We start from the raw sequence: 24,001 nt of genomic DNA on the forward strand, positions 1-24,001 counted from the left end.
ATCCCCTCGATGACCGCCCTTCAAGGACTTGAAGATGGTTCTCGTATCGCCTCTCAGTCGTCTCCTCTCCAGGCTAAACATATCCAACTCTTTCAAACTCTAGCCCAAGGACAGTACAGTCGAAAGCCCACCAATGGGGAGGGGACGTGGCTCAGTGGCAGAGCATCTTGTTTGGCATGTGGAAGGTTTTCTGGTTCAGTCCCCGGCCTCCCCAGCTGAAGGGCTGATGCCAGTCTCAGTAGACACTACTGAGGGACCACGAGCCTGACTCATGAAACAGCTCCCTTAGGGTTGCCAGCTCTGGGTTGGGAAGTGCCTGGAGGTTTGGGAGGGGTGGAGCCTGGAGAAGGCGGGGTTTTGGGATGGGAGGGACCACAGCAGGGTGCAAGGCCACAGAGTCCACCCTCCAAAGCAGCCATTTTCTGCAGGGGCGCTGGTCTCTGCAGTCTGGAGGTGAGTTGTAAAAGCGAGAGGTCTCCAGGCCTCACCTGGAGGTTGGCAACACTATATAGAATCATAGAGCTGGAAGTGACCTCCAGGGTCATCTAGTTCAACCCCCCTGCACAATGCAGGAAATTCACAAATACCTCCCACCAATGTTCCCTCTAAGCTGTGGAGTCCTGTGAGCAAAACTTCTACTTTGTGAGCTACTGGTTTTAAAGTTGTGACTGAGTGATTTATCTACTGCATAAATTAGTTTGCTCTGGAGCCCTCCTTCCTGAGCTGAGACAAAAATGTGTGCGCCAGAAGCTAAAAAACTGTGCGCTAGCTCACACTAACTCAGCTTAGAGGGAACACTGCCTCCCACCCACACCCCCAGTGATCCCTGCTCCATGCCCAGAAAATAGCAAAAAAAAACAAAAAAAAACCCTCCAGGATCCCCAGCCAAACTGGACTGGAGAAAAATTGCTTCCTGAACATAGATCTGACCTGGGCAAACCCTAAGATCGCCTGGGGTAACATATCCTGTATCACGTGTCCATGGGGAGACAACAAAAGGCAGGAGAAGAGTGAAAATGAGGGATAACAGGGGACAGAGAAGCATAAATAGAGCAACATGTGCTTCACTGGGGCTTCGTATCCATGCTCGCAAATCATATAGGATGCAGTCTTCAAGTCGCAGACCCAGAGGCCTTCCACAGGCAGACACATCTCTCACAAGCATGCCTATGCGCAGACCAATGCCATTAGTCAAATGAGGGCCCTCGCTACCCAACGTCAGTGTTCTCATATGCAAAACCAGGCCGCCTTTAACAAGTCTCCGTGATAAATTACTTATGAAACGCACCGGTAGCTAATTTGTCAGGCTAGGAATCGGCTTTGCTGAACTTGGACGGCTGGCGTGAATAATGAATCGGAACAACACTGAGCCACCTCGTGAGGCACCCTGGCATAGTGCGTGGCTTCAGATTCTTGAGCTGCCGTCTGGGGTGAGGAGAGAAGGGCGGGAAGAAATAGTGAAGGAGAAGGCGGGGTCTGTGCGAAAAAAAGATGAGAATCCAGGCATCAAAGGGGTATCCTGAGTGGTTTTGCAAAAGGGCTCCCTGAGAGAGAAGCTGTGGTCGCCTCATATTACTTACTTGAAAGGGGAGCGAGGGTAGTTAGGGTTGCGAGGGGAGTGAGGGCAGTTATTTACCTGAAAGGGGAGCGAGGGCAGTTAGGGCTGCAAGGGAAGCAAGGGCAGTTACCTACCTGAAAGGGGGGCGAGGGCAGTTAGAGTTGCGAGGGGAGCGAAGGCAGTTACTTACCTGAAAGGGGAGTGAGGCCAGTTAGGGTTGCAAGGGGAGTGAGGGCAGTTACCTACCTGAAAGGGGAGCAAGGGCAGTTAGGGTTGCGAGGGGAGTGAGGGCAGTTACTTACCTGAAAGGGGAGCGAGGGCAGTTAGGGTTGCAAGGGGAGTGAGGGCAGTTACTTACCTGAAAGGAGAGCAAGGGCAGTTAGGGTTGCGAGGGGAGTGAGGGCAGTTACTTACCTGAAAGGAGAGCAAGGGCAGTTAGGGTTGCGAGGGGAGTGAGGGCAGTTACTTACCTGAAAGGGGAGCAAGGGCAGTTAAGGTTGCGAGGGGAGTGAGGGCAGTTACTTACCTGAAAGGGGAGCGAGGGCAGTTAGGGTTGCGAGGGGAGCGAGGGCAGTTACTTACCTGAAAGGGGAGCAAGGACAGTTAGGATTGCCAACCTCCAGGTGGTAGCTGGAGATCTCCCAGAATTACAACTGATCTCCAGGCAACAGAGATCAGCTCCCCCGGAGAAAATGGCAGGTAGACTCTATGGAACCATATTCACACTCTTCTCCCTCTCCTCCCCAAATTCTGCTTTCCTCTGGCTCTGCCCTCAAATCTCCAAGAATTTCTCACGTGTCAGAAAGAGGAGGAGCTAGAGTCTCTGAACCCACCTGTTCTAAGAAGGAATTCACTTTAACGCAGAGTGCCCTGGCCTTGCTAGCCTGCTGCTCCTGTCAATGTCCATGCGAAGAGAAGCAGGAGATGTGGTGCCACCCTTCTCTACACACTAGCAGCTGTCAGAGCCCCCGGAGAAATCAGTTCCCAATAAAAGTCAATCAGGAGAATTAAAGTTTATTGAGACATTGATAGGATCCAGACTCTTAACGATTCTTTGTTAGAACTGAGGACAAGCGCATGAAGCAAGCAATTATACTAAACTTAAACAGGTCATTGATGGCTCTTGGCCAATCGCACCTAAGCTAGAAAGCCCGCTGGAATAACAGTAAGCAGTTCTCGGGGAAAGAGGATACCAGACACAGTTAGGTCTCAAGGTTACATGGTACAGGTAACAGTACTGCGGCCAGAAACGAAAGTAGACATTCTTGTTCTCATCTCCATGGCAACTAAGGCATGGTTGACAGCAGCAAGTCCTTCCAAAAAATGGCAGCTTCACACTGGCTCGCAATCAAGCAGGCTTTACAAGTCACACAAGTGCCCCAACCCATGCGTTTGATGTGTTCTCAGTTTTTGCGGGATCCTTCACCAGCAAGCGGGTCCTTCACCGTGCCCCAGGAGACTCTTAAACACAGAGCAGTGCCATAACGGCAATACACTGTGCTGTAATGCACAGCCACGCTCTGGTTGTCCCAGGCTGGCCCGATCTCATCAGATCTCAGAAGCTGAGCGGGATTAGGACTCAGCTGGGAGACCACCAAGGAAGTCCAGGGCTGCTACACAGAGGCAGGCTAGATTTAGATCCTGCTACTCAGACCTGCGGTGGCTCAAGTGGTTAAGACGCTGAACTGCAGGCTGTGGAAGGGCGGTAGTTCAGCAGTTCGAGACCCGGGTGTGCCGCATGACGGAGTGAGCTCCCGTCTCTAGTTCCAGCTCCTGCCAACCTAGCAGTTTGAAAGCAAGAAATGGCAAGTAGATAAATAGGTACCACTTTAGTGGGAAGGTAACAGCGTTCCGTGCGCCTTGGTGTTTAGTCATGCCGGCCACATGACCACGGAAACGTCTTCGGACAGCGCTGGCTCTTCAGCTTTGAAACGGAGATGAGCGCCGCAACCCTAGAGTCGGACTCGACTGGCTTTCGAGCGAGGGAACCTTTACCTTTTACTCAGAGGCAGGCCATGGCAAACCACCGCTGTCCGTCTCTTGCCTTGAAAACCCTACGGGGGGGTCTCCATCGGTTGGCTGCGACTCGACGGCACCTCCCACCAGTGCTGTCAGAGATAAATGTGGAAATGTCCCCCTAAGGAGAGGAAGTGTGAAAATCACTTTATGTAAAGGACACACAGTACAGGGAACAAAAGGGCAAAGATACAAGAGGAAGAGATTAATTTGGGAAGTGAAAGCGACCAACTGTTTTGGCGGCACGTATATTGCAGTATTCATGCATGAGAGTGTAGTTCATCGAATCACTAATGTAGTCTATGAAGATAACCTGTGTGTGTGTGTGTGTGTGTATTTAGATTTAAGTCCAATATGTTGGAATATACCAGGTCTATAGCACACCTAGTTGAAGATGATCAGAAGAACAACCTGCAGAGGACAGCTGAAGCACTGCTAGTTCCCATCGCTGGATGTGGGACTTCCCACAGTGTCAAATTCTGTCCTTCCTGTCTCCAGATTGGCTCTTTGGAGACTTCCTGCTCCAACTGAGCCATCCCCCCTCCCCTTCGTTCCCGTCTTCCACAGCAGTTAGTCAGTTAGTTAAGCCTCTCTCCCTCTCCTCTGTTCTATCAGAGTTTATTTCTTCTTTCGTAAACTGAACTGTTTTCTTTAAGCAGCTTTGAATCTAGCTGTTCTACTGCAGATCAACAGAGGGCTGTCCTCTGAACGTACCTATATGTGTTTATTTACTTTGGTCCAATGTTGAGGAGGGCTACAGGGGTGGACTGTTTTGCAAGATGAGACTAAAAGGCGACCGGAAACATCCTGAAAGCAGAAATGCCACCCGCAAGTCAGTCAATCAGAGTGAAAGGGGTTTAATTGGGAAGGGTCATCAGGTCCAGAGACGGGTCCCCAGGTACGCCAAAGCCTTGCAGGCCGATGCTTTGTTTTCCAGGACATAACAGGTCAGGTAATTGTTGTTTTCAGTGACTTCATTAACCTCCACGTCTGTTGAAGCCGGAAGAAACCACATCAGATCTGACCGTAGATTCCAGCGGAGCTGACTCACGCCTTATGGGTTCCTAAGTATCTTTTGCATAAGTAGGGTCACCTTGAGGTCAGAAAAGGAAAGCCCGGGTGGATGGAAGGTGGCTGTTCTTATGCCGAACGCATGACCATTCCCTCTGCTCACTCTGCCACCTAGTCCTTTGGTTGTGCCATGCTGATGTTTAGAAAAATAGGCCTGGGAAGGGGGGAAAGGACGAGGAGGAGGAAGAAATTGGATTTATACCCCGCCCTTCACTACCTGAAGGAATCTCAGAGTGGTTTACAATCTCCTTTCCCTTCCCTTCCCCACAACCAGGGCTGCCAAATGCCCCCGGGGGGCGGAATTCCCCCCCCCCCGCTTTCGAGCTTCAATTCCCGCTCCCGCGGAATCGGGGCCCGGGGGAAACCCCACCCCCCCATGTGCGCGTCACCCGGACGTGACGTCGCACGCTGGGGGCGGGGCCACGCCATTTGAGGGGAAAACAAAGAGTTTTCCCCTCAAATGGCGTGGCCCCACCCCCAACGTGCGACGTCACTTCTGGGTGACGCGTGCACGCACGCCTAAGACGCCGGCCGGGAGCCCCCCGCTCCCGGCCAAAAAACATTTGGCAACCCTACCCACAACAGACACCCTGTGAGGTAGGTGGGGCTGAGAGAGCTCTCTCGAGAACTGCCCTTGAGAGAACAGCTCTGAAAGAACTTATGACTGACCGAAGGTCACACCAGCGGCTGCATGTGAAGGAGTGGGGAACCAAACCTGGTTCTCCCAGATTAGAGTCCACGCACTTAACCACTGCACCAAACTGACATCTCCTCTGCCTGTTCCCTCTCCCTCTTCTCCAATTTATAAAGTGGCCAAGGCGGTTGGTCAGGCCTGACCTGGATGGCCCAGGCTAGCCAGATTTCATCAGATCTCAGACCCAAGGACGCCCAGGGTCACTGTGCAGCGGCAGGCAATGGCAAACCACCTCTGTTCGTCTCTGGCCTTGAAAACCCTGTGGGGGTTGCCATAAGTCAGCTGCGACTTGAGGGCTCTTTACACACATACACACACAGGGGTGGTTGGGATTCAGATTCTCAGGGCTGGTCTCCCTGTGCCCTCCCCCCAATCTGAACTGGGGGGGAAAGAGGAGGAGGAGGAGGAGGAGTAGGAGGAGGAGAGATTGGATTTATACCCCGCCCTTCACTTCCCGAAGGAGTCTCAGAGTGGCTTACAATCTCCTTTTCCTTCCCCTCCCCACAACGGACACCCTGTGAGGCAGGTGGGGCTGAGAGAGCTCTGATAGAAGCTGCTCATTTTTAAGAACAGCTCTGACAGAACTATGGCTTGCCCAAGGTCATCCAGCAGCTGCAAGTGGAGGACTGGGGAATCAAACCCGGTTCTCCCAGATTAGAGTCCGCACACTTAACAACGACACCAAACTGGAACCATGTGTGACGGCTGTTTGCTAGGAATAACCGATCAAGGTTCTCCCAACATGTTGGGAGAAGGGGAGAATGAGGAATGGACACTCAGCTGTAAGGCTAGATATCAGAAAAGACCTTTGTGCATTAATTTCACATAGGACTGGATCAAAGAAAGATATCTTTCCCCCCCCCCCCCGCCGCCTCGCACGCACCATCTTTATTCCAACTGCTTTCTGTCCATAATTGCTATGAATTGTTCCTGGATTATTTTGTTTTAAGCTATAGTACGATTTCCACCTTTCTTTCACATACGTGCCACCTGGCTGGCAAATCATGGGTGATGGAGTTGAGACTTCAACAGAGGTGGAATTAAACTATTCGTCTTCTGTTGATGGAGTGCCAGCTACGCCCACATCGATCCTGCATCCCTTTGATGTCATTCTGGCACGGGGTGGGGGGAATGAGTACAAATTTGTGCCATGGAGATTTTTCTTGGGGAGGGGGGACTAAAACTGAGTCCCTCTTTCCCCAAAACTGTTGTGTCTCACACAGGGCTTTTTTTGTAGAAAAAGCCCAGCAGGAACTCATTAGCATAATAGGCCACACCCAATAGCAGAAACTCATTAGCATATTGGGCCACACCCCTGACAGCACCACTCATTAGCATATTAGGCCGTACTCACATGTTACCAGAAGGGTGGTCATCCAGCCACACCAACCTTTTGCTTCTTATTCTGTTTACCTTGTTTGTTGTCAAAACCCAGAGCTTTTTTTGTAGCAGGAACTTCTTTGCATGTTAGGCCACACACCCCTACTGTAGCCAATCCTAATGAGTGTCTGCTGTTGGGTGTGGCCTATTATGCTAATGAGTTCCTGCTGGGCGTGGCCAACTCAGGAGCCAGGCGGAACTCCGTTCCTGTGCGTTCCTGCCCAAAAATAAAGGCAGCTTGTCTTCCTCTTGTCCACACAGTGAAGAGAATGGTTGGACCGTCCATCATTTGCCAAGCTAAAATGTGGCGTTCCCCAATCCCCTTTGCATCTTGTGGAAGAGCTTTTGAAACCCCTAGAAATTGGAAGGTCTCTATACAGTAGGGTTGCAAGACCACCCCCACCCCCGATGGAGGCGGGGGTCCCCTGCCACCCGTCTCTGCCCCCCATTTTTGTGTTTTGTAAGCTGCCCTGAGCCCGCGTGCGGGGAGGGCAGGGTATAAATGAGATAAAATAAATAAATATTGTACAGGGTACAGTATTGTTCAAAATTCTACAGCATATTTGTAATTGGGTAGGTGAAGTATCTTCAAAAGTCTGAGAGTGCTAGTAAGGTAACAGATTGCAGTTTGGGGGACCTGGGAGATATCTCCCTCCCCCAAATGAACCACCACCTAGAAAAATCACAAGCAAAGATAAGGTTTTCTTACTCTCAGTGGAGAATTAATGGCCATGACCACACAGCATCCAGTAGAACAACCTGTTCCCTTCACCCTTTCCTCTATTTGAAAATTCTTAGTTCTAATAGCAGGCTGCAGATATCAAAATATTACACAATCAGCCTATCTGTTTCCTGGGTGGGCAACAGAAACCTAGTTTTCCTTGACTCGGGCCCCCATGACTCAATGCTCTTCCATAAAAATAAAAATCAATTCCTAACGAGCTTATTGGGAAGAAGAGTTCTCGCCTACCTCTGTCTTCCTGGCATGCTAGTCTCCCATGTGAAGGGATATTTGGAGGGGGTATTTTTGTGTGTCTAAAGTGGTACAGCCCAAACCTGGGTTAGCACCCACCTGAGATTTAGACCTAAGTGGCACATTCTTCTAGGTTGTGAGCTGTGGAACCCCCCTCCCACACACACACACACTCGCCACATCTTATGTAGAGATCCACGCACCTCTATACAGATTCCCCAACTTCGCTGGGTATCCCGCTAGTGAAGATATTTGTTTATCTTATTTTTGTAAAATATATATACCCTGCCTTTCCTCTTGCCTCAAGGCAACTTAAAAATAACAATTAAAGCATTATTGCATGAATATTTAGAATCACTGAGTTGGAAAGAGGCATACAGAGTTGGAAGGGGCCATACATACTTGTATTACACGGGCCCCGGTCACACGGGCCGGAAAATGCGGGGGGAGGCGTGGCTATTTGCGGCGCTGCAAGTAGCCACGCGACAATGTGATCAGACACGTCGGCAGCAACCCACAGTTCCGGCCCTCGGCGTGTGCGCTGCAACGCAGATAGCCGGAGGGAAAAGCCGCGCCGGCGTGATCACACCAAGGGAGTCTGGAGGCAGCCTGTGGCAAACCGTTTGCTACCACCTTCGTTGAAGTATTTTGTAATAGCGCATTTTCGGCGGCATGCCACGGGTTTGCCACGGGTGTGCTCCACTTCCCAGATGTTGTGGTGTGATCACAGCCGGAAAATCCGCCATCCACTCGTGGCTCTCCCGCAGCAAATTCCCCATGTGAACGAGGCCACAATCACTCATATCGCACCAACGCCCATATCACACCAGCACTTGTATCACGCCAGTGCTCATATCACACCATTGCCTGTATCACATGAATGCTTGTATCACACGAATGCTCGTATCACACGAGCACTTGTATCACATGGATGCTCATATCATGCAAAGGTTTATATCACACAAAAACTCAAATTGCACAAATGCTTCTATTGTATGGACATTTGTGTCACACAAATGCTTATATCACACACAAACACTTGTATCACACGAATGCTCGTATCACACGAATGCTTGTATCACATGTATACTCATATCACACAAATGTTCATATCACACCAACACCTGTATCACATGAATGCTTATATCACACGAATGCTTGTATCACAACAACCTGTGTCACGTGAATGCATATCATGCAAATGTTTGTCTCAAACAAAAACTCATATTGCATAAATGCTCCTATTGTATAAATTCTTGTATCACAGAAATGCTTACATCACATGAATGCTGGTATCACACCAAAACCTGTATCACATGCATGCTCAAATCACACAAACACTGGCATCAAATGAACACTCGTATCACACGAACACTCGTACCATGCAAATGCTCGTACCACACGAACACTCGTATTGCACAATGCTCATGTCACACAAGTCCTTGTATGGCACAAATTTTGTGCCATCGGTTTGCTCGTACGGCACAAATGCTCATAACCGCATCACCCACTTTGACATTACGGCATTCTGTGCCAGCTGCTCTCTCTTCAGCCGTTCCTGTTGATTCAGCATTGTGAAAATTATGTTTGCTTTTGTCAGAGGCTATTCAGAGAGATGTTATGATATCTTCAGGGATATGCGCAAAAAAAAAAAGTAGGTCAGGTAGCAAGGAGCATAATGAGACGAGCCACTCAAGGGAGAGTTGAAAAGTTCAGTTATTCTAAGCACAGTCTAGACAAGTGCAGGCCTTGGCATTTCTACCTTTTGATCCAGGCTGCCTCCCCACCCCCCACGCACACTTTTATGGCCACTGCAATAAAATTCAACCTTCTCTATCCATCCAGGAAGGTCTGGGCTTGTCCTTTAAACATTCCGTGATGCTAATCGCAGTGACACGTGTGACGCAGGATGGAAAGGGATTCGCACCAGAACGTGGGAGAGCTGCTTCTCGCATCCAGCCATGCCGATTTTCCATTTCACCTTGACTCCAGCCTGATCCCCTGTGTATCCTCGTATTGCACACGTTTTCTGATACGTGAGTAGGGCTGCCAACTTTTGATTTCTTAAAAGGCTAATTTCCTGGCTGGGAGCAGAGAGCAGAGCGAAAGCCCACTGGCTGAGATCTGCAGGCAAATTTCCCTGAACTTGATTCAGAATCAGCTCCGTAGATAGGAACTTTCTCGGGGAACTCTCAGAAACAGGATCACATTTTTTACAAGGGAATTCTCCCACAGCTCCTAACATTGGTTGCCTCTTATCCTATTAGCCTAGAAGTTTCAAGCCCTGACCTGGATGGCCCAGGCTAGTGTGATCTCATGCAGGACCGTAGCCAGGATTTTTTTTGTTCGGGGGACATTTAAATTTTTAAGGAGGCGGTAAAATGATAGTTCAGTTAATCTGAATGTCTGTCTTTAAAGGGGGAGGCTCTGAGCCTTCTTCTAGCCCTTCCTTTCAAGGGACAGGGCAACAAGGACATCAAAAAAAACCCAGCTCAGAGGGCATTTAAATGCCTTTTGTGTTCCCTTCCACAGGGCAAGAAAGCTTAGAAGGGCAGAAGAGTGATGCATTCAGCTCTTCTCCAATCATTAGTTGTTGTAGATTTTCCAGGTTGTCTGGCTGTAGTCTTGGCATTGCAGGACCTCACGTTTCGCCAGCAGCTGTGACTGGCACCCTCAGAGGTGTAGCACAGAGAGATGGAGTACGCTCTGTGTCAAGGTGAGAAGAAAAATGGTAGGCAGGTAACTGATATCTACTCAGGAAGGTGGGGTAGGGCTGAGTCATTATCTTGTAGGAGTTCCCCAGGCTGTGGACATGCTAATGGAGGAGCTTTCCTGTGGAGGTTCTTTTGCATATGGATTGGCTGTTGAAATTCTAATCTTATCCGTAGTGCTGTTGTCAGATGTAAAGCATTTTGTGTTTTTCAGGACTGGAAACCATGCCCTATTTTTTTTTTAAAAAAAAACTCTCTTCTTTCTCTTCTCCAGTCATTCCCCTTTCTGCTAGCCCAGTCCTGCTGTATACCACTTAGGTCATGATGAGTCTTTCAAAAGCATCCCCATGAGCCTTTGGGAAACATGCAAAATGCCCTGCTCGAGGGTTGCCAACTCTGGGTTAGGAAATACCTGGCTATTTTGGGGGGGGGGGGAGGGAGGTTGGGGAGGACAGGACTTGGGGAAAGAAAGGACCAAAGTAGGGTATAAGGCCAAAGAGTCCACCCTCCAAAGCAGCCAAAGCAAACTGATCTCTATAGTCTGAAGATTAATTGTAATTCCAGGAGGCTGGTAACCCTACCCAGCTCCCACAGTGCTGCACTCGGTATAGCCTCCTAAGACTCTCAGCTGGTGTAGCACAATGGTTACATACCTGAGCTGTGAACTGGGAAAGTTGTTGACTCTGTGCACACCTCAACACACTGAGTGGATCAACTCTAATATTGGATAGCGCTGCCAAGCCCCTGATAGGGGTGGGGGGGGGGGATGAAAAAGAAAAATAAAGCCTTGTCTACTTACAGGAAGTTGTTACCATAAAGTTCCCGGCGATTCCTAGAACTATTGGGAAGTGATAAAGGATCGCTCTAGGAATCACCAGAAACTCTATAGTCAGAATTTTTGGTTTTACCATAGAGTTTCCAGCAATTCCAAAAGCTACCCTTTGTCATTTCCAGGTAGCTCTAGAGATCACCAGGATCTCTGTGGGAAGAACTTCCTGTAAGTAGACGAGGCCTTATTTTTCTTTTTAAAATTTTCTCCCAGAACACTGCCTCCCCACAACCCTCCTGTTTCCAAGCAGTGTGGGGAGAGCACTAGTACTGTCCTGTCTTACAGCTGAAAAGAGTACTGAACTACTATATATTAATGGTCTCTGGCACTTAGGGAAAGCAGCTTGGACACAATAAGTATTATTAATGACTTGTGAGCGATGTCACAGCCCACCCCATCAAGAGAAATATGATCACGGAGAGTCCTGCGAGCAATTCTTTTAGACCACTGAGAATCTGGAGAGATTTTAAGAAGGCCGCAATCCAGTCCTTTTGTTCAAATATCAATTGCTCAGGAACCATATGAGGTCACTTGGAAAGGAGTCACACTTTCATTTTTTTTTTGGGGGGGGGGGGGGAAGGGGGCGGGACCACTTCCATTCATTGTCTGCCAGAGCCTGAATGTCCACTGGAGCCCGTTCCTGGACTGAGCGTCTGACAGAGATGTCAGAAAGCCGACAGATGGAGGACAGGAAGAGAATTCAAACAGCTTCCCTCGCCGTCTGTGGGGACTGAGGGGCTTGTAATTGACTCTAATGACTGAGGTATGGCTGTGGGCGATGCTCCCTCTAAGCTGTGGAGTCTCGTGAGCAAAAATCCTACTTTGTGAGATACTGGCATTAAAGTTGTGAGCGAGCCATTTGGCTGCTGCAACAATCAGTTTGCTCGGGAGCCCTCCTGCCTGAGCTAAAACAAAAAGGTGTGAGCCAGAGGCTAAAAAACTGTGAGCTAGCTCACACAAGAGGGAACAGTGGTGTTGTCTCCTCGAATAGGATGTCTTTCTTTGTCTTAACCTTAACTAAGATATGGGAATTTTAAGCAATGGATAAGACTGCAGATTCTATTCGGCTTCCTTTTACGGAATATGTTATTGGAAACTCTCCCCAATTACTGCCCACCAAGCAGAATATATATCGAGATATCATTACTTTTGTGTAAGGGGTTAAAGAGTCATGTGCATAGAGATTTGATATGTTGTCTTAACTATTACTTCACTAATTTATATTCCCGAGATGTTGTGAAGAGTTTGATTGTAAATTACTTGTTATTATGTTTATTTTTTGTGTTTATTTGAATTTGAAAATTAATAAATGTGTGTATATATATATATACTGGCTCACACTAACTCAGCTTAGAGGGAACACTGGTTGTAGGAGGGGGGGGTTATTGTTTTTTAAATGCTACATATAAGGTTGCCAGGCTGCAGCGGCCATGATCTCCCACTATTGCAATGGATCTCCAGATTACCAAGATCAGTTCCCCTGAAGAAAATGGGTGCTTTGGAAGGTGGGCTCCAGGGCATTATACCCTGCTGATGTCCCTCCTCTCCCAAAACCCTGACTTCCTCAGGTAGGGCTGCCAAGTCCCCCCGGGGGGGGCGGGGAAACCCCCGCCCCAGAGGCCCGTTTCCCACCGCCGGCGGATTGGGGCCCGGGGGGAACCCCACCCCGGGGTGCGCTTCACCAGGAAGTGACGTTATGACGCCGGGTACGTTGGGGGTGCATAGGACGCCGGACGGGAGTCCCCCGCTCTTGACGATTTTCGACTTGGCATCCCTATCCTCAGGTTCCACACACACACACCAAATCTCCAGATACTTCCCAACTCAGAACGGGCAACCCTACAGAGGCAAAACAGAAGAGTCCTCAGTGGTAGCAAAAGTTCACTGCTCTCCATGAATATCCCAATCGTGATGGCGAAACACATACGTTCGATGTGAACTAAAAGCAAATCACAAATTAGGTTTGGCCCTCTTTGTCTGCCTCGTTTTTGGACAAATCAGAAGCCAGTTAATCTACACAAAAACAATTGCCTTCTCTTTCGGTAACATTTCTCCCCTTTTTTAACCATTCTGCTGTGTATGAGGAAATGGACATTATAAGCAGCTTAAAAATCCACAGGATGGGATCCGACGGCCAAGATGGGCTTGCCGGGAACTGTTTGGCGTTCAAAACAACCACCTTGATTTTTACATAAATTATATGAGAATTGCATCCAATAGAGAATACCTCGTTTATAATCACGGCCTAGGTAAAGGGAAAGCCTGAGAAGCTTTGCTGGATCAGAACAAAGGATTCATCTCAATCAGCTTCCAGCAGTTTGCAAGCAAATGCTTCTTGGATGCCTACAAGGAAGGAATGAACTCTCGGGGGGCACCTGGGGATCCCCTGGGATGACAGCTCATCTCCAGACTACAGGGATCAGCTCCCATGGAGAAAATGGCTGCTCTGGAGGCTGGACTCTATGGTGTTGTACCCGGTTGAGGTCTCTGTCCTCCCCAGGCTCCAACCCCAAATCTCCATGAAGATCCCAACCTGGAGCTGGCAACCGTACCCCCTCCCCATCCTCTGCTGGTGGCCAGGAGGGACCTGGCAACCCGATCTTGTTCATTCCTAAGAACATAAGAGAAGCCAACGTTGGTTCAGGCCAATGGCCCATCCAGTCCCACACTCTGTGTCACACAGTGGCCAAAAATATAACTCAGGAAACAATCCATATACAAAAGAACGTACTCAGGAAAGCTCCTCCATTAGCATGTTCATAGCCTGGGGAACTCCTGCAAGATGATGACTCAGCCCTACCCCACCTTCTGGAGTAGATATAAATTACCTGCCTACCATTTTTCTTCTCACCTTGACGCAGAGAGTACGCCATCTTTCTGTGTTACACCTCTGAGGATGCCAGTCACAGCTACTGGCGAAACATCAGGTCCTACAATGCCAAGACCACGGCCAGAGAACCTGGAAAGTTTACAGCAACTAATGAACTCCGGCCGTGAAAGCCTTCGACAACCATTGCAGGTATCTTTATTTTTGTATCGCCCTATGACTCTGTGATTATTTTGGCATATCCCTGCCATGATTTCTCATCCGCACACTAGTGGTCTCTCCTCTGTTACCTGTTTCTTCTCCCTCTGCTCTAAAACACATCAAAAGCGGTAGGGAGCCTATCAGCAAATCAGCCCCCAGGCTGGTTGCGTGACCAGTATTCCAAATTATAATGGCTGGAAACAGATTTCTCCTATAAGTGGCTCGGGCAATTGGTCTGTTTCCTAATTACTTTTAGAATTAATAATTAAACAGGAAGACCATTCCACCCCGGACAGCAATTTTATTGAATCGCATAAGGAATGGGTGATAAATTAATAAATTATGTTGGGTTGACTGGCATGACTGGAGTCATGGCTGACTGCGATAGCCAATCTGTCTTTTTTTTAAGGGTTGGTCTTCACAAATGGTATTTCAGTGTTCTTTTTTATACGAGAGTGTAATAAAATGTAGAAATATATTGTTTGGGGGGGACAGTATGGAATCAAGGAGTCTGATTGTATACAAAAGGTCAAGATGATAGCAATAAAATTATTTAGGGTGACCCGGAAATCAGAATGTTCCCAAATGACACATGGATTTGTGGGCTTAGCATTTGTGGGCACATTTAGAAGAACCTCAGCTTTCTTTTTGAAGGGAGGGGGAAAGCAAACTTCTAGCCTTCAAGGCTGCAGCCAGACAACAGGCTTGGTGCTGTCAGGCCGTGCCTCTTAATTACACCATTTTATTTTGTAACTGAATGTTTTGATCACACATCCCACCCTGAACTAGCTTCACCGCATGCTCGCCCCGTGGTCCATCATTCAGATCATGGCTGCACGTCAACCATGGAGCACGTGGTCCAGAAAGACTACTTAGCGACTTGGACGTACAAGCAGGGATAGATGTCACTAAGGGTTATTATGCGCTTATGCGCACATCACTAACAATTTTTTAAGGGCGAAGATGGAATGGAAGGTTCACACCTCCCAACTAGCTTGAGTTCACAACAAGGGAGTTCATACATCTGGAAATGCAGGGTGAAAGCACTGACATCCGTAAAGACTGGACTTTCCCTGGTGTAAAATAACTCCAATTCAAAGATGGGTCAGAACAGGGTTCTAATGACTGGGGAACAGGAGGCAGATGTTGCTGTCTGATCGTGCACTAAATCCAGGAGGGAACAGTAATGACATTGGATCAAACGGCTCATCTTACCACATGGTACCAAAGGCTGAATGCTGATTCACATTCTCAAACTAGAATGGGGAGCATATATGTGGAGTATATCTGAATTAGGGATGTATACTTGGTCCTTACCTAATGAAACAAGTCAATTTCAATAACAGCAGGAGGATAATATAGCGAAGACAAAAGTGTGTGAGCTGGAGGCTAAAAAACTGTGAGCTAGCTCAGACGAACACAGTTTAGAGGGAACACTGATCCAAACCCTACTAGTACTCAGTGCTTATTACCCTTGCCCGGCTTTCCCCCCCTCTTGGGGCTCTGAAAATTGCTCCTACCTTCTGCCAGTCCATTCTGCACCCAGGCCTGCCACTGCATCTTGGGGGGGGGGGGTGTTTGCTAGAAATTTCATGATAAACTGTTGCGAGATCTTGTTTTTTCTTTAACTTTGCAGATTTTTTTTTAAGTCTCCATTGCCTTTTTTTCCAGGTCTAATCTTTCACACAAACCTAGAGGTTCCTCTGGGTTTGCAGAAAAATCCCCCGTCTCTGTACATGGCTCCATTGTGCGGATGCTTTGAACCACATTCTAGGGCCATGCACAGAATCTGATACATAAATGACCACTGAAACCAGTCGGGATGGCCAGGCCTTACTTATTTCACCCCCACATTAAATTATGCTCAAACCCCACCTGTTGAGATGCCGCCTTCTCATGCCCAGGCTGTTTGTTTCTCTCAGGATCGCTTTAATGCCCCTAGTCAGAGACCTCCTTATGAATAGTAGCATCTACCTCCTACCACCAGTCCATATGCACAAAATGATGGCATCCTCTTTGATCTTGCACTCCCTTCTGATCCTGCCCTCGCCTGGCTTATCTGCATTCATTTGCCTTGTAAATGGCTTCTGCCATCTGTCGAGCTGCATCTAAATCCTTTGGTATCTATAAACAGGATTACAAGTCATTGTTTTCTGAATTTAGTAGCATATCTCCTACAAGCATAACACGTTTATCACTCGTAGAATCATAAAATCCAATTACATCAACCAGTATCTAGGGTGGGGAGGAGGCAGTTCCAACCATGATTGCTGAAGCCCATGAAACGATCTCTGGTCAACCTGTGGTTTTCAAACCAAGGAACCACTGGAGAAAGCTTTTCAGTGGGTTGCCAGTCAAATGAAAGCTACTGTGGTACAGTGATTACTGTCAGAACAGGCCTGGAGAAACCTAAGTTCAAATACCCATTCAGACATAAAGATCATAGAATCATAGAGTTGGAAGGGCCTCCAGGGTCATCTAGTTCAACCCTCCACTCAATGCAGGAAATTCACAAATACCTCCCCTCCACACTATTCCGCTGAGGAACCACTTGCGATAGATATATAAGTAGTCAAGGCCAATGGTCAAGCATTCCTGAACTACAAGGTGGCTCACCATTGTTTTATTATTTACTAGGAAAAGGCCCGTTGTGGAAAAAAATACAACAGCCTCTAGAAAGAGGCTCTGGGCGGGTGCCTTGGCCTTGGACACTCAGTATCAATTTGCTGTGGTGACCTCAGCAGGGTATAATGACACTGAGTCCACCATTTTCTCCAGAGGAACTGATCTCTGCTACCTAAAGAACAGTTATAATTTTGAGTGATCTCCAGCCCTCACCTGGAGATTGGCAACAATGGTTCCCCAGAAGGGAATGGTTGGTTTGGAGGGTGGAGTCTATGGCTTTGTACCTGTCCGAGGTCCCACGCCTCCTGAAATCTCACCCTCTCCAGGCTCCATCCCTCACATCTCCAGGAATTTCCCACCTGGAGTTGGCAACCCTATCTCCTTCCCAGCCAATCATTAACCTACCTTTATTTTCCCCTCACTCTTCAGCTTTCCACCCCCTACACACCTGCAGCCTCTCCCATGCTCTGAAGGCCTGACTGCTACGTCACATTGGCTGTCATACGCGGGCCACCTCAGCAGCATATAACCCACTATTTTCTCCAGGGGAACTGATCTCTGCCATCTGGAAAGCAGTTGTAATTCTGAGTGATCTCCAGCCCTCACCTGGAGATTGGACACATTTTACCTCAGAACAGCAAAACTGTTCAGAATGTTAGAGGCAAAAGACTCAAACAATGCAGCCAGTGGATAGGGACAGATGCTGAGTGACACACCAGGGCGCCGACTAATTCCGGAGCATGTGGAATGTTCTAGAGAAGTGCCACCACCATTCGGCTTTTATATATAAGGGAGATTAGGAAGTGTGGGGTTGTTTTGTTGGTTTTGATGGTTTCAAAATGTGATTTCATTTTGTGTCTTTTAATTCGTTAGCTGCCTTGCGGGCCCAGGTTGGGGCACAAAGGCGGGATATAAATTTTGTAAAACAAAATATTTAAAAATATTGCCGTTTTGTGTTGGTTTTCATGGAGGATGTCGATGGATCAGTTGGTCGATGTGTTGCAGCGTTTGCTAATTGTTCCATAAAGGTGCCTTATGGAATTTTTTGGGAGTTTTTTCCTTAAATTGTACATATGGTAAGCAATGTTCCCTCTAGGCTATGGAACCCTGTGAGCAAAAATTCTCCTTTGTGAGCTACTGGCATTAAAGTTGTGAGCAGGAGCTTTGGCTGCTGCATAAATTAGTTTGCTCTGGAGTCCCATCCTTCCTGAGCTAAGACAAAAATGCGTGAGCCAGAGGCTAAAAAACTGTGAGCTGGCTCACACTAACTCAGCTTAGAGGGAACACTGATGGTAAGCCACAGTGGATATTATTCATAAGTGCAAAAGTGCAGGGCAGGTTCTCTAAAGCACCAATCTACCTTCTCTTGCAATTGCACAGCCAAATGGGACTTTTAGATCTGCCCAACGGTCCGCTTGGATTGAGCAGCTGCCCAAGAACGTATCCCTAGAATCTCTTGCAACGTGCTGAGATTCTGTGGCTGATGAATCCAGCAGCCGGCAAAGGATGAGATGGTTAGACAGTGTTCTCGATGCAACAAACATGAAATTAAGCAAACTCCGGAGGACGATGAAAGACAGGAGGGCCTGGCGTGATGTGGTCCACGGGGTCGCGAAGAGTCGGACTCGACTGTGCGACTGAACAACAACAACAGCCATTTAGAGACCAACAAGAGTTTCAGGAAATGAAAAGGAGTCCCCCCCCCCATACGTAATTCAGCATGTACAGGGTCCCTTGAAGTTCACAAGTGTGAAAAGCCATGGCTGTGAATGTGTCCCCCCCCCCCACAACTCAACAACATTCCTCTTCTCAGTATCAGCTCCTGACTTGCTGAATACTCAAGACTGTCACATCCTCGGGCTGTGCCCACACTGGCTTCCCCTTTGTCTCCCCTGGCAGCGATATCCTCAAAGGATTCCAGCGAGTTAATGAGCCATGCCCTTCCTTTCCTGCCACTATATTAGATATCCTTAATTAAGCCCTGCTTTTCCGAGTGTCACTCCCATGGTCCCTTGGAAGAGGGATAAGTCCTTCCTTCCCTCCCCCACCCTCCCCAGTTCCCTGACATTTCACTGCATTGCCTAGATCTGTTGTTGGGTTTTAAAAAAAAAAACCCACACAAAGAGGCACTTTGATGCCAACATTAAAACAGCTCTCCTTGGGAAACAGAGGCCCTTTCAGCATGCTCCTTTTAATCCATGTTCACCGCGGTGTTCTCGAAGTAATTCTGCACTAAAGTCGAATTCACCCTTCTTTTTGATCCAGGTTCCACCCCCCACACATTCTGCACTAAAATCGAGTTCAATCTTCTTTTTATTCCAGTTTTTTCCCCCTATTCTTCATTGGAGCTGCAGTGGCTCAAGTGGTTAAGACGCTGAACTGCAGGCTGTGGAAGGTCAGTAGTTCAGCAGTTCAAGACCCGGGTGCCGCATGATGGAGTGAGCTCCCGTCTCTGGCCCCAGCTCCTGCCAACCTAGCAGTTCGAAAGCAAGAAATTGCAAGTAGATAAATAGGTACCGCTTCGGTGGGAAGGTAACAGCGTTCCGTGCACCTTGGTGGTTAGTCATGCCGGCCACATGACCACGGAAACGTCTTCGGACAGCGCTGGCTCTTCGGCTTTGAAACAGAGATGAGCACTGCAACCCTAGAGTCGGATTCAACTGGCTTTCAAGCAAGGGAACCTTTACCTTTACCTATTCTTCATTACGTTACTTCCCTTCAGTGGTCAGTCCGGTTTATTTGGATGCTGTTTTGCCTTGACTTAGATCCTTTCTGTGCTCTCCTTTGAATCCATGTTCACCACGGTGCCCTCCAAGCAATTCTGCACTAAAGTCGAATTCAACCTTCTTTTTATTCCAGTCCCCCCCCGCCCCCAATTTTGCATTATATTCCCTCCCTTCAGTGGTCAGCCCGGTTTCGGCCTGCTGTTGCCCCGGGTTATTTGGATGCTGTTTTGCCCTGGACTTAAATTGCCTTGACTCGAACACTGAGGCCGATTTCCCACAAGCCCTGCTCCACGCTCAGTCTTCCCTTTTGCCCCATGGTACGTGTCAATTTCACACAAGCTGCTGCACGGCCGCATTTTGCCCCGTAGCTTCGCGCGATTTTCCCCGCGTCTACTCAATCCTCAAAAAACAGGATTGAGTAGACGCGGAGGAAATTGGGTGAAACTGCGAGGCAAAATGTGGCCGCACAGCAGCTTGTGTGAAATTGACAGGTACCATCGGGGCGAAAGGGAAGAGCGAGCGTGGAGCAGCGCTTGTGGGAAATCGGTCTGAGAAAATTTGGAGTGGCAGGCAGATGCGGAAAGGACCAAAGACACATGAACACACAATGAACACTGGCTTATTGTTAGATCGCGCTAACAAAGGACTCTTAGAGTGATTCAGCAAGTGATTCAGCTTTATTGGAAGTAACGAACAAGCACTCAACTCAGTAAGAAACCAGAACAGAAAACAGTGGGAGCTTATGCTCCTTTTAAACATAACCGGGCTAATGTAGCCACGCCTATTTACAAATAACAACCAATGAGATTGCTTAGTTAAGGACCAATGAAAGTCTTTCCCTCGCAGGGAAAAGGCACAGTTCTGATTGGTCGCTGTTACGAAGCGACCAATAGGAAGTTCGCTCAGAGGAGCCTGGTCTGGCTCGAAGCTTAACATAGGAGTCCTATGAGGTGATTCATGTAATCGTTTCAATACATTACAATTCCTCCCCCCTAAGTTAAGTCATCATCCATTTGTTTTATTATTTACATACATTCAAGTCACGCTGTTGTACATCAACTGTTCCAAAATACTTTATTACACTCGTAGTCTTTTAGATAAGTCGGCATCTGCCGCGTACGCTGAGACCTGCGAAGCGGTGCAGGCTCTATGGGCACACAAGGTTGTGAGTCACTGTGGGGTTCACTACAGCCTGGTTCAGGCACAAACTCTACTGGGGTTTCAGCCCCGCACACAGGGGTCTGCCCTGACTCGGGGACAGTACCGGGCCCTTCGGTACTCACCGCCTGCTCTGGGGGTCTCCACTCAACATCAGGGAATTCAGCCGTCGGAGAGTCAGCGCTGTCCTTAGCCCAACGTCTCCTTAGCTGATCTATGTGGCGCCGCCATACTCGACCGTCAGCCAACTGTACCACATACATGCGAGTACCCACAGAGTCGGATATTACCCCAGGAAGCCATAAGTGACCATTAGCATAATTCCGTGCAAGAACCTTGTCCCCTTTTTCAAACATTCGTACCTTCGGTTGTGAGTCGGTACGCTCGGAATGATCGTCAGTGAGATCCGGATGCAACCTGTTTAACCGAGTTGTAAGCCTCCTCCCCATTAGCAACTCGGCCGGACTGCGGCCTGTAGCACTGCAGGGGGTGGTGTGCTGCCGCAAAAGGAAAGAGCCCAGCCTCTGGCTCCAGTCCCCTTCGTCCATTTTCCCTAAAGCCTCTTTTGCCGTTCTTACCATCCGTTCGGCCTGGCCATTAGACGCCGGATGGAAAGGGGCCGAAGTCATTTGGCGGATGCCATTACTCGTGAGGAAGTATCTGAACTCCTCAGAAACAAATTGAGGCCCGTTGTCACTGACGATGACGTCAGGCAACCCGTGTGTGGCAAAAAGGCGGCGAAGCGCATGAATTACGGCTAGTGAAGTGGTCGACTTCATGTGTACAACTTCTAACCATTTAGACATTGCATCTACGACAATCAAGAACATTTGCCCTTGGAGAGGGCCAGCAAAATCTATATGCAACCTGGCCCAGGGTTTCCCAGATGATTCCCAGGCTTGGGGTGTAGCGTGTGGGGGATCAGGTCTAACCTGCTGACACTTGGAGCAGACTCGCACCCACTCCTCGATTTCCTTGTCCAGTCCTGGCCACCAGACATACCCTCTGGCCAATGCTTTGGTGTGCACCATCCCAGGGTGACCCTCGTGCAGGGATTCCAATACTCTCTTCCTGAGCTGGGCAGGGACCACCACCCTATTGCCCCATAGTAGACACCCCTTGGAAATCGAGAGTTCGTTTTGGCGGCTTTTGTAAGGTGCGAATTCAGGCTCAATGCTCCCAACCGGCCACCCCCTCCACACCCAGTTAAGTACTCGGGAGAGAATGCAGTCCTTGGCCGTCAGTGCCGCAATGTCCTTGGACGACACTGGTGCCTGGGGGAGCTCATCCAGAGCCAGGACCTCACACGCAGGGGCAGGGTCGGATCCCACACAGGGCAATGGGCATCGGCTAAGGGCGTCCGCATGTCCGATTGCCTTCCCAGGCCGGTGTTCGAGGTCATAATCGTACGCCTGCAAAAAGAGCGCCCATCTAAGCATACGTGGGGACATTATGTTTGGCAACTGCTTATCGGGCGCAAAAATCCCCAGTAGCGGCTTGTGGTCAGTGACCAGCAAAAATCGTCTGCCAAAAATAAAATCATGGAACTTTTTGACAGCCGCTACCAACGCCAGACCTTCCTTGTCTATCTGGGCATAGTTCCTCTCTGCCGCAGATAAAGACCGAGAATAAAAAGCGATAGGCGCTTCGCTCCCATCAGGCATCAAATGGCTCAAAACTGCGCCTACTCCAAAAGGTGAAGCGTCAGCAGCTAACACCAGGAGCTTCTGATCATCGTAGTGCGTCAGCACGTCATTAGATGTCAACAGCTCCTTAACTCCCACAAAAGCCCGTTCCTCAGCCTGTCCCCATTTCCATTTAGCCTCCTTATGCAAGAGCATGTGCAAAGGGGCAGCCACCGATGCCTTATGCGGTAAAAACGCATGATAAAAATTGAGGAGTCCTAAAAATGCCTGGAGCTCCTTCTTACTCACCGGCCTGGGGGCGTTCCGGATTGCAGCTACCTTGTCGTCCGTGGGGTGCACCCCGTCTGCATCGATCCGGAATCCCAGGAACTCCACACTGTTAACTCCCAGTGTGCACTTAGACCGTTTAACCCTGAGCCCTGCGTCCTGGAAACGCTTTAAGACTTCCTTAACACGGGCTATTAGTTCCTCTTCAGACTTCCCGGCTATTAATACGTCGTCGAAGTAGGGCACCGTGCCTGGTACCCCCCTCAAGAGTTTCTCCATCAAGCCTTGAAAAATTCCGGGCGCCACATTTACCCCGAACTGCAGGCGATTTACCTTAAACGCGCCTCTATGGGTGACAATCGTCTGGGCTTCAGCAGCCTCAGGAGTGACAGGCAACTGTTGGTATGCCTGTGCCAAGTCCAATTTGGCAAAAATTTTCCCTCCCCCCAAGGAAGCCAGAATGTGGCTTATAACCGGGACTGGGTAGGAGTGTTGCTGTAACGCCTTGTTAAGGGTGCATTTGTAATCCGCGCATAAGCGTATGGACCCATCAGGCTTGACAGGCGTTACAATCGGGGTTTCCCACTTACTGTGAGGAACAGGCTCCAAAACTCCCTGTTCCACGAGTTTGTCAATTTCCTTCTCCACCCTAGGCCTGAGGGGAATTGGGACCTTCCGATATTTCAACCTGATTGGCTTTACGGATGGATCAAGTTCGAACGCAACCGGGGGCCCTTTGTACCGCCCCAGACCCTCTGCAAATACATCAGGGAACAGGTCATACATCATATCCCATTTATTCTCAAGCGTTTTGTTAACTCCTGAAATACCAATGCCTAATGGCTCAAACCAATCCAACCCTAGTAAGTTGACCCGGTCTCCCTCGGCAATAAGAAAAGATAGCTTAACACATTTCCCCTTATACTCAACATCCGCAGTGTCCCGTCCGGCCAGGGGAATTCGGTTGCCCTGGAAGTCGGACACTCGGGTCTCCGCAGGCTGGAGCCGCCGTCGGCTTCTGGTTGGGAACAACGCTTGCCAGGATGCTGCAGAGATCACTGTCACCGAAGATCCGGAGTCCACCTCCATGGTGCACGGTCTGCCGTCGAGGAGTGGGGTCACGGTGATCTTGCCCTGGCAACTGGTGCGATTGATGACCGATGCGCTTGATAGGGATGCTGTCACCGAGTAGCTTGCTTCTGGTGCTGATGATTGCTGCTTTCCCCGGGCGTTGGGTGGTGTGGTCTTCTGTGCCGTCCTGCTGTTGGATGTAGGGTCCTTCTGCGCCGACCTGCAGACTCTGGCGAGGTGTCCACGCC

The 24,001-nt window shown here is 48.9% G+C and overlaps 1 protein-coding gene across 1 annotated transcript; it reads right to left on the minus strand.

Moving 5' to 3' along the window:
• Positions 1–1,307: 1,307 nt before the first annotated feature.
• Positions 1,308–24,001, minus strand: LOC107122471 (uncharacterized protein K02A2.6-like). The gene is made up of 4 exons (XM_015425574.1): positions 22,704–24,001; positions 22,126–22,595; positions 21,262–21,966; positions 1,308–1,425 (listed from the first exon to the last, which is right to left on the minus strand). The coding sequence occupies exons 1-4, from the start codon at positions 23,769–23,771 to the stop codon at positions 1,308–1,310; spliced, it is 2,361 nt and encodes a 786-aa protein (XP_015281060.1). The 5' UTR covers positions 23,772–24,001.

The sequence above is a fragment of the Gekko japonicus genome, unplaced genomic scaffold (assembly GCF_001447785.1).
Source record: "Gekko japonicus isolate JY-2015 unplaced genomic scaffold, Gekko_japonicus_V1.1 scaffold858, whole genome shotgun sequence".
In the NCBI taxonomy this organism is placed as follows: Eukaryota; Metazoa; Chordata; class Lepidosauria; order Squamata; family Gekkonidae; genus Gekko; species Gekko japonicus.